This window comes from Gekko japonicus, unplaced genomic scaffold, assembly GCF_001447785.1.
Source record: "Gekko japonicus isolate JY-2015 unplaced genomic scaffold, Gekko_japonicus_V1.1 scaffold695, whole genome shotgun sequence".
Taxonomy (NCBI): domain Eukaryota; kingdom Metazoa; phylum Chordata; class Lepidosauria; order Squamata; family Gekkonidae; genus Gekko; species Gekko japonicus.
The window spans coordinates 669738-681156 of record NW_015159731.1 but is presented as its reverse complement, the minus strand read 5'-3'; the positions used below and the strand labels follow the sequence as shown (position 1 = coordinate 681156).

Here is an 11419-nt window from a genome sequence, read left to right as displayed (position 1 = left end):
TTCTATGCTCCTTACTTCTATCAAACCCTGCCTCTCCCTTCATCTTTGTGCCACGATTACACTTTTAAAAAATGATCACTTGTTCTGTCCAGTACAGTATTACTACTAAATGATTAATAATATATTCCCAGGCTGCAGTAAGCTGAGCACCTAGAAAAATCTACCGCCAATGTATTTTTGCTTAATTATATTGATATTTAACCATGTTTAAAAAGCTAGTTTCAAATATCTTAATTATTTTGAGACATTAGTTATTTCAGACTACAAACAGCAGCACAGTAGAAAGCATTCGAGAAAGCATTATCAGTTAACAGTGAAAATGTTTACTTCAATTTGCTGTGGAGCTGAATTGATTCTCTCTCCATCTTTGTCAATGACAACTGCTGTAATACTGGTTCGACCTATGGCCACGCCATGAACTACAAAAGTAGCAGTGTATTCATCCGGAGCTTCACTGAGAAGACTGCAGTAAGAAAATATATTAATTAGACAAGTTGGTTTACGTTAAAAAAAAGAGAGAGATAAAGATGGTGTTTCTCTACCGGGTATAGTCTTTCATATTTCTGAACTTTGCTAAGTAGCAAAATATACCATAGCCTCAGTTTAGAAGCAAAATGGCTCAGATACTGGCTGAAACTAAAGTAGTATTATTAAGGATGCAGCTTTGGAGTCATAGTGAATGACACCATCAATAATTATATATTCAATAAGCAGGTTTTAAGGAGGCCCTCTTGGGGGACAACCCAAGTATGTAAAATCCTTATATGCTTTAAAGTTTTAGCAATATCAGATGAGGAGAAAAATGATGAAAGGGCTTTTCAATTTAAATTTATTATTCTTTTCAAATGGGAGCAATAAAGTTGTTTTGATTCCATCAGATAGAGTCAGGACAAGTTGCTTTAATTATTTTTACTCCCTAGAATGTAATAGTTCAGGACTGAAGCCTTAACTGAGTGAATTCAAAACTACATAAGGCTCTGGTGAAATTGTTTTACTGAACTAGAGACTGACCCCAAGGTTTGTTAACTCTTCAATCAAGTATATTTTATTAGATCATCTACAGAGAAGGCTCTGGGAAGTAGCCAGAGTGAAAAGCCCAGCAATTTTAGGTGTCTGGAGGGAGACTGGTATATCCATGGCAGATTCTAGTACAAAAGATATTTGCAGACTTTTTTAAAAGGGGGGGGGATAGCAATGATAGTGGTACAGAAACACCCTTCAGCTCTGCCTTTCTGGCAACCTCCTCTTCCAAAATGGACAGGCCATTTGTTTTCTGATCAGTTGGTAAATCTACTAAAGCAGAAATGGGACCCTTATGAAGAAATGCCTGGCTTACATGCTCCTTTTAGTACAGAAATTAGATATGTGTGAAAGTGGACATAGACTTTTTCAGTATTCACCAAGGCTCCTCATTGAGCCCGCCCAACAATTCTTCCTCTAAAAAATTTCTGCTATTATATAAAGAAAAAATATTTTATAAATCCTTCCCTTATGTAAATGATGGGCAACAATGTTGTTATTGAGAATTATACCACCTATATTTATTAGAGTTTTAGTACATTTTGCTGGTTAAGGCTTTGATTGTTAATAGTTTGTTGGTGGTTTTAAGAGTCTGCAAGTTGCCATAATTAGTTCTAATAGAAAGGAAAATATAAATAAACAAGAAGTATTCCCCGCGGCTCCCCTGCTGAAGCAACAGGAGCTCCGCATGGAGGAGGAGGAAGTGGCTGCAGGTGAGCCCAGCAGGTGGCAATGGTGGTGAGGCCTGTGTCGCTCCCAGCCATCAGACCCACCAAGCCTTCTCCCCTGCCCCCCCCCGCAATGGCAACGAGGCCTGCGTGGCTCCCAGCTGCTGGGCCTGCCAAGGCTTCTCTCTCCCCAGCATCGGTGGTGAGTTCTGAGTGGCTCCCAGCTGCCAGCCCGCTGAGGTCACTCCCAACAGCTGCAGTGAGCCCTGTGCGGCTCCCAGCCTTCAACCTTACTCACAGCTGTCGTTGTCTACCTCCACCATACACAGGGAACGCTCTTTTACTTTTGGGGGGATTTAAGTATCCCCTGTATAGTTTTCTCAACATTTCAGATTTTTCTGCACACCTGGGGAGTGCCCCAAGTGTGCAGGAAAATCTGTTTATCCTCCATGTGGTCCGATGTGTGAATTTAGATATCCGCATACAGAGGGACCCTTGGCTGTTAGATATACAAATGACAGTAGAGTAAAAAAAATAAGCACCAAATTTTAATAATGCAATCTTTCACATATATAATAATATTCCACTACTCAACTTCTGAATGTCTATTATTATTTCAGTATCTATGCAGATTGTACACATATTGCTTTTAGTTTTGTCTGCCTGAATAAGAGCATTAAAAAAGTACTTACTTCAAGGAAATAATCTGAGATGCTGCCTTCAGCTTTAAATCCATGAAAGTAAAGTATTTAGCCAGAAAGTATTTCTTGGAAGCATCCAGTACTCTGACATATGCTTTAACTGTTTTGCCAATCTCTACCTGCAATGCATTATTTATGAACATTCACATTCCATCTGAAAATAATGCTTGGACATATTTCAATCCATAATTTAATTTTTCTTACTAGCTTGTATATATTTCTACTTGCTATCATTACTGATACAGTCCCTACAACTACAGTTGTGATACTATGCTAATTTATTTTAAAAAATCATTTTACTGAGGGCTTCATATGCAATACCTTAGTGCCTTTATTTATTTGTTTGATAGTTATACAGCCATGCTCCAAGGAACTCATTGTAGAGCAAATAGTCTCCTTTCACCATTTTCCCCCACACAACCATCCTGTGAACAGGATAGGCTGAGAGTGACAGGCCCATAGTCACTCAGGGAGCAATCCTAAACAGGTCTAATTGGACGTAAACTCCACAGAAAGCATTCTTAGGCTTGCAGCCTCAATGAGCTGCTCTGTGGGAGAATAAAGATTTGAATCCAGCCTTCCTGGTAGCAATCCAACATTACCCAGTACAGAGCCTGGCTCTTAAACGGTTTACCAAAAATATGTAAGATACATCGGTACTGCTATCTTCTTCTGATGAAAGATGCAGAAATATCAGTTTGGATAAAATCCCACCTATGGAGTTCCTAACTCAGTCTCTGGCACTATGTTCAATGAGCTCTCAATAATTCTCTTTTTAGAAATCTTAGAAATGTATGTGTGGTACTCCACCTCATCAAATATAACCAATAATAAAATTACTTGGAAATATACTAACCTTATCAACACCACCAACATATACTTCATGTATATCAGACACATATACTTCAGCTTTAGAAAGTGAAGAAGAGGAAAGACACAAATCCTGAATCATTACAGACAATGACCCTGGAAGTAATGGGTATACCTTAAACATGGGAAAAGAATATACAAAAATGTAATTCTTAATTAAATGTATTATTTATTTACATTTATAAACCACCATTCTGCCCTTACAAGGGCCACCAAGGCAGCCAACAATTTCAAATATACATGATAAAATTACATAAAACCAATAAAATAACCCCCTCCCCCTGTCATTTAATAGTTTCCTATAACAACTTAGTATTTTTACAGGAAGACCATTGAGTCTGAAACAGAACTGCATTAAGATTTTCCCACTGAATGAGAACTGTCTCCTCCAAGTACAGCTTTAAGATACATTTAACAGTCTTGTATTACGGAATTAGCACAAAAGGTCTAGAGGAAGAAACTGCATTAACAGACCAAATGCAGTGGGTTCTCTTCTAGACCAGTGTTCTCCCCTGATATTAGTAAGATGAAAAATGCATATTATGCAGGAAAAAAATAACACCTTTTAAAGAAGAACTTTAAAAAAGCCGTAACGTGTATGTAAATCATGCACTTTAGGGTTCAGAATTTTAATTTGCGGCAGAATTAGCTACCTATGAAGACAGAAGAGTGATCATTTTACTCTTAATGATTACACATAAGTTGATGGCCCCTCTCCTTCATAAAAAATAAATGTAATATTTTAACAAAAGCGATTAATCAGAATGTTATTTTTGTTATACAAAGTAATTTTCTGTAATGTCATCAAAACATTTCCTACAGCTTCAGCTATCACAATACTTCAGCACAGCCATTTCTTTACAAATGGCAAAATCAGATATATCATGCTGTAATACAACCCTTTAAAAATTCAGTCTAATTTCACCCTTGAAGCCAGAGGAAAATCAGGTGTAGTGGATTAAATTAGAGCTTGAATTAAACCCAGTCTTTTGATATTTGAAGTGGGAGACTTGTATGCACTAATTTGAGAATAAAACATTTTTAAATGTTGTTTAAAATACAGTCTTTCCAATTTACAAGGAGATTATTTGTCCATTCTGTTTTTCCCTCAGAGATGGCATTTCTCACTCCACATCTTCTGTCATAGAGGTTCAAGGTTACAGGTAGGTCAGGCAGTCACAGCTCACCACTCCTTTCCTCTTTTAAAATATAGAGAGTCATGACCATTTCACCTACCAGGTCCTCTATCTTACTTACAGAGACATTGCCAGACAGGATAGCCTAGTTCCCTTTAATAATCACCCCTCACTCCATCTAATCAGATTCTCAGATGTTAAGCAGGGCCAACCCTGGCAAGTATTTGGATAGGAGACCTCCAAAGAATACCAGGGCTGGGAGGAAGAGCCAGGCTATCAAGCCACTTCTCTGAATGTCCTCCATGCCACAGTAGGAGTTGCCACACCAGAGGTCGCCGTGACTTCCCGGCATGGGCACATGCCCATGCACACACACAAATGCAAAAATACAAAACATAAAATAATCATCCCTCACTCCAAAACTGCAAGAGCTACTGGGGTTAGAGACTCAAACACTATTTCGTTCACATGTTGCCACTATTTACCGTTAAGCTATTATACATATTTATATTTAGGTTGAGATCTGTGTGCTTCTTACCCTGAGACCATACATCTAGCCCACAGCATTAACCAAACAAGGAGTTAACTTTTATTTCTGGTTTGAATATAAAATTGATGGGATAGAAATTACAAAGTTGCTTTTCAGTTGAACTTTTGAACTATTTCCCTTCTTCAAGAGTGAGTTTCTTTGTTACAATTTGGCCTTTTCCCAGTTACTATTAAGCTGCTCTTCTCCACAGCTTCACTCAGCCAGACTCTCAACAGCACTAAAGGTTCTTTTCAACTGTCTCCCTCACCAGCATTCTGTCAGCTCCCACTGGTTGCTCTTAGGGAAATGTGGAACCTCACCTGTCTGCCACAGATATATTCCTAAATGACATTTTTATTGACAAGGTTACAGGTAGGTCAGGCAGTCACAGCTCACCACTCCTTTCCTCTTTTAAAATATAGAGAGTCATGACCATTTCACCTACCAGGTCCTCTATCTTACTTACAGAGACATTGCCAGACAGGATAGCCTAGTTCCCTTTAATAATCACCCCTCACTCCATCTAATCAGATTCTCAGATGTTAAGCAGGGCCAACCCTGGCAAGTATTTGGATAGGAGACCTCCAAAGAATACCAGGGCTGGGAGGAAGAGCCAGGCTATCAAGCCACTTCTCTGAATGTCCTCCATGCCACAGTAGGAGTTGCCACACCAGAGGTCGCCGTGACTTCCCGGCATGGGCACATGCCCATGCACACACACAAATGCAAAAATACAAAACATAAAATAATCATCCCTCACTCCAAAACTGCAAGAGCTACTGGGGTTAGAGACTCAAACACTATTTCGTTCACATGTTGCCACTATTTACCGTTAAGCTATTATACATATTTATATTTAGGTTGAGATCTGTGTGCTTCTTACCCTGAGACCATACATCTAGCCCACAGCATTAACCAAACAAGGAGTTAACTTTTATTTCTGGTTTGAATATAAAATTGATGGGATAGAAATTACAAAGTTGCTTTTCAGTTGAACTTTTGAACTATTTCCCTTCTTCAAGAGTGAGTTTCTTTGTTACAATTTGGCCTTTTCCCAGTTACTATTAAGCTGCTCTTCTCCACAGCTTCACTCAGCCAGACTCTCAACAGCACTAAAGGTTCTTTTTAACTGTCTCCCTCACCAGCATTCAGTCAGCACCCACTGGTTGCTCTTAGGGAAATATGGAACCTCACCTGTCTGCCACAGATGTATTCCTAAATGACATTTTTATTGGTTTTGTTGACTAGAACAGGACATACATTGACTAAGGATGGATTTATACATGATTGAGACAGAAACCAATCAGAGGAAGACAGGAAAATGCTGTATTTCTCAGACATAACATAGTGGCAGACAGTTTGAGGTTTGTCTCCTCACTCCAAAATGGTTTAGAAGGTTGCCCTAACAGTAATACGCTGCACTGAGAGCCCTAGGAACATTTGTACCGAAGCCTCTGTGAAATAAAGCACAGAAGCCTTACATACCTTCTATTAATTCCAGTTGCATTTGTAAGGGAAATGTTCTTGGAAAACTACAGGCAATTAAGGTAACTAGGTATCTCTTTTGAAATGTTGAGATTACTTTTTCATTTTAATGAGCGTGATTTATGGACCTAAGCAATTTGCTCTAGAAAAATAACTATTTAAAATCTCTCTCTCTCTCCCCCTGCCCCACAGCTGAGAAGTTGCTATCATTATAGTACTCACCACAGCAACACCTTCGGCTTCTTCATAGGTCACTTTAACTATATCGATAACACTTGTATTAATGAAAAAGTATCCAGAGCCCTCCTTAACAAGCAGTTCAGCCTGCCAATGAAGGTACATATTGTTTAATTTACATTTTCCCACAGACCACTTATTTTCTTAATTAAAATAGAACATGCAGATTTCATTCCCTACCTTAACAGCTGGGTGATTATAGAGTGTCACTTCTTTAGGGCTAACTTTTACATCTTCCACAAGTATCAGCTCAATAGTGGCAGACACAGGTGTAAGAGATTCATACTGAAAGAAATAAAGGAAGTCCATCAACAAACAGCAGTTGAATTAAATAACTAGTAAGACATTATACACAAATTACATTTGTATTTTATTGCAACATTTATACCCCACCTTCCCTTTGGCCTCTACACAAACAGCAGCTCAATGGTCAACTGACTGAAAAGGGCCAGGCTTTGAGACCAAGACAATTTGCAATTAACAAAGCTTTTTTTAGAACAAAAAGGCCTATTTTCTGAAGAACCGGTATGCAGCACACCTTTGTCCCTGTAAGTAATTTTGTTTCTTAATCATTTGTGTAATCTTGGTTTTTTTTGTAAGAGAGAAGAAAAGCTACAATTAGGGTTGCCAAACTCTAGCTTGAGAAATTCCTGGAGATTTGGGAGTGGTCCCTGGAGAGGGTGCAGTTTGGGAAGGACAGGGAGCTCAGCGGGAATGTGATGCCATAGAGACTGCTCTCCGAGGCTGCCATTTCTTCCAGGAGAAGTGATATCTGTAGTCTGGATATTAGTTGTAATTTCAGGACAGGATCCACTCAAAGACTAACTCTAGTTTAATATAGCTTAATTCACCTCAATTTACTTGCTTTAAACGTAGGTGATAACAGAACAATATTCTTCAACAGTATTACCTAAAAGATTTTACAGGGGTGACCATACATATTATGACAAAGCCTCAAAAATATAGACTTGGATCCAATGATGCCTGAGTAAAAAAAAAAGTTTTGCATTGTTTCACTTGTGTAGGAGCTTGCCCAAGACCTAGTGCAACTCAATATACTCCATAGCTTAAGCATCTAATATGAGGGGCACCTTGTGTAATATCTTGTGCTCACACAAACAGCAGTTTTAATATGATTCACACTTAGTAAAAGCAGTCTGCAAGGCTTTTTGTTTTTCTTCTGCTTACAGAAACACTTCTGCTTACAGAAATTGCATGCGGATATGTTATATTGGATCCAACTAATACAGAAGAAGGTTGTTATGATGGCTATTTTATCTGAGACAGAAAAAGAGCACATGCTTTAGTTGATTTTCTCAGCCACTACAGCAAAAAGTACAATCTTTTCAGATAACACAGCTTTCTAAACCCATTAGCCCACTGGTTGTACTGAACAGGCTTGAAAGAAAGGCCTCTATGGGGATCCCTGTACAAAAGGCACTGTAAGATGCATTGATCTAAATTTTCAACTGTTCCTCAGTTCTCAATGTATATAGCTGAAATTTTACTGGCTCTGCCATTTAAACAAGCCAGTTGTACTGTCTGAAAGCATAACTGGAGGAAGGCTTTCCTGATTCAGCAGTGTGTTGAGTTCTTTAAAATAACTCTGCTGCACATGATCCATCTTAAGAAGGGAGCACCAGTAAGAGAACTGGATAGGCTGAACGCTTCCTCCCATCTTGTATAATACTTTTACTGTCCCTGTTCTGCTGTCGTTAATATAGTTACATACGGATGGTAATCTTGCATATGGCTTTCATCCTGCTAATCCCAAGTCTTCTAAGCAACGTGTTTCTACAGATATTTCTTAGGGTGCTGATTTTCAGCTTTCTTTTGCAAACTTTCCCACTGCATAGGAGCTTGCCCAAGACCTAGTGCAACTCAATATACTCCATAGCTTAAGCATCTAATATGAGGGGCACCTTGTGTAATATCTTGTGCTCACACAAACAGCAGTTTTAATATGATTCACACTTAGTAAAAGCAGTCTGCAAGGCTTTTTGTTTTTCTTCTGCTTACAGAAACACTTCTGCTTACAGAAATTGCATGCGGATATGTTATATTGGATCCAACTAATACAGAAGAAGGTTGTTATGATGGCTATTTTATCTGAGACAGAAAAAGAGCACATGCTTTAGTTGATTTTCTCAGCCACTACAGCAAAAAGTACAATCTTTTCAGATAACACAGCTTTCTAAACCCATTAGCCCACTGGTTGTACTGAACAGGCTTGAAAGAAAGGCCTCTATGGGGATCCCTGTACAAAAGGCACTGTAAGATGCATTGATCTAAATTTTCAACTGTTCCTCAGTTCTCAATGTATATAGCTGAAATTTTACTGGCTCTGCCATTTAAACAAGCCAGTTGTACTGTCTGAAAGCATAACTGGAGGAAGGCTTTCCTGATTCAGCAGTGTGTTGAGTTCTTTAAAATAACTCTGCTGCACATGATCCATCTTAAGAAGGGAGCACCAGTAAGAGAACTGGATAGGCTGAACGCTTCCTCCCATCTTGTATAATACTTTTACTGTCCCTGTTCTGCTGTCGTTAATATAGTTACATACGGATGGTAATCTTGCATATGGCTTTCATCCTGCTAATCCCAAGTCTTCTAAGCAACGTGTTTCTACAGATATTTCTTAGGGTGCTGATTTTCAGCTTTCTTTTGCAAACTTTCCCACTGCAGCAGGAATAGGAATGCTTTATGTGCTCTTTCCTCAATGGAAGTTAGTTTCTGCACATAACAATGCAGCTGAAGTACCATGTGGGGACACCCAGCATAGTTTTGGGAAACTAAAAATCTGTCTTATTGTTAAAGGGTTTACACCACTGAAATCTCATAGTTTACACCACTGAAACCTTATATATAATTTGAGTGAGATTGCCAGCACAGATTTTGTGAGGAGCACTGACCTGCCTTCTATAAATTCCAAGGTTGCTTGCAAAATAAGTCAAAGTACAAAACCGTGAAACCCTTCTAAAAATAATAAAATAACCCAAAATGACACTACAGCTAAGCTAATGCAAGAATTCCTACTACAAACAGCCTTCTTTAACTGTTGAAAATAAAAAGCTTTTTAACCTCGGCTTCCATAGGCTTCCATCCCTACCCTCTGCTCATTCCGCAATGTCACACAATCACAACCCTTTTGCTTCTTCCTTTCCCCACCTACCTTTAAAACATCAGCACAGGGACAGCTACTTTGGTATTCTAACTTTGTCATCCCTGAATTTCCCTAATGGCTATGGAGTGTATTTCAGTATGTCCCAGCAAAACAAACCCATTTTTCAGCTGGCGTTGGAATGATATTAGTTACATTGATATTACTCACAGACATACATTTATCTAACATCTGATCATGTCTCCTACTTGAGCTCTAATGAAAATTTATACTTAATTAATTCCTTATGTTAGTTACACATTATCAATTCATCTGCCTACTTTCCTCGCTCTCCTCCTTTTCCCTCCCTTCCCTTCTTGCCTACTGGTAAAAAACTGGGCAGAGGTCTTTCCTTTTGTCTCTTAAGAGCTGCTTAGTAAATCACTATGTACATTAATAGCACCACAAAATTATATACTTGCCTTGCTCTACACAAAGATCTGTGGATACAATCCTGCAGTCAATTATATAGTTAAGGAGGCATCCAGGAGCACTCCCAAACTCCTAACCTCCAGTGCTGGCACCAATAGTGCCCAATTGAAGGTTGGGAGCAGGATCCCTAACCCCGGCCTGCTCTGACTCAGGCACAGGACCTCCGTCTTCGTCGGATTCAGTTTCAGTCGGCTCAGCCTAAGCCAACTAGCCATGGCTTGTAGTGCCCGGTCCAGATATTTTGTCGGACTGACCGCTCAACAACAGATAGAGCTGGGTATCATCTGGTTACTGGTGACAACCCAGCCCATGGCTCTGGGCAATCTGGGCAAGGGGACGCATATAGATGTTGAAAAGCATAAGGGACACCCAGTCCAGATATGTTGTCGGACTGACCGCTTAACAACAGATAGACCTGGGTATCATCTGGTTACTGGTGACCACCCAGCCCATGGCTCCAGGCAATCTGGGCAAGGGGACGCATATAGATGTTGAAAAGCATCTGGGACAGCACTGCCCCTTGAGGTACACCACAATCCAGTGGGTATCTCTGGGATAGTTGTTCCCCTAGTATCACCTTTTGTCCCCGACCTTGGAGAAAGGAGGCAAGCCACTGCAAGGCCAGCCTCTGAATTCCAATGTCCGTGAAGTGGTGGATCAGTAGCTGATGGTCGATTGTGTTGAATGCTGCAGACAGCTCCAACAGCAACAGCACTGCCGATCTGCCTCAATCAAGATGCCTGGAGGTTGTCTTTGACGGCAACCAGTGCCGTCTCCATCCCATAGCCTGGTGAAAGCCAGACTGGGAGGTATCTAAAATGGAAGCGTCATCCAAAAAGCCCTGTAGCTGAACTGCCACTCCCCTCTCTATCATCTTGCCCAAATAGGGCAAGTTAGAGATCGGCTGGTAGTTGGCCAATTCGGCCGGGTCTAAAAATGGCTTTTTCAAGACCACTGCTTCCTTAAGTGCCTCAGTGAACAGTCCCTCTGAGAGGGACTTGTTGATAATCTCCCACAAGGCACCTCAAAACCCCTCGTGGCCAGCTTTAATTAGCCACGAAGGGCATGGATCAAGGGAGCAGGAGGTAGGGAAGACAGGAGCAATTTGTCAACTTCCTCTAGGTTGAGCAGACCGAAATGCATGAGCCATAATGGAATGCAGCCAACTTGCATTCATGCTC

At 40.0% G+C, this 11419-nt stretch overlaps 1 protein-coding gene across 1 annotated transcript in view; it reads right to left on the bottom strand.

Annotated features, from left to right (window-relative positions):
• NUP210 (nucleoporin 210kDa) overlaps positions 1 to 11419 on the bottom strand; it is a 148948-nt gene that overhangs the window by 51302 nt on the left and 86227 nt on the right. Inside the window, exons 19-23 of the mRNA XM_015428914.1 lie at positions 6827 to 6931; positions 6632 to 6733; positions 3246 to 3374; positions 2381 to 2508; positions 328 to 463 (exon numbers count right to left, since the gene is read on the bottom strand). Coding sequence (XP_015284400.1) covers positions 328 to 463; positions 2381 to 2508; positions 3246 to 3374; positions 6632 to 6733; positions 6827 to 6931 — 600 coding nt within the window. The remainder of the gene's footprint in view (positions 1 to 327; positions 464 to 2380; positions 2509 to 3245; positions 3375 to 6631; positions 6734 to 6826; positions 6932 to 11419) is intronic.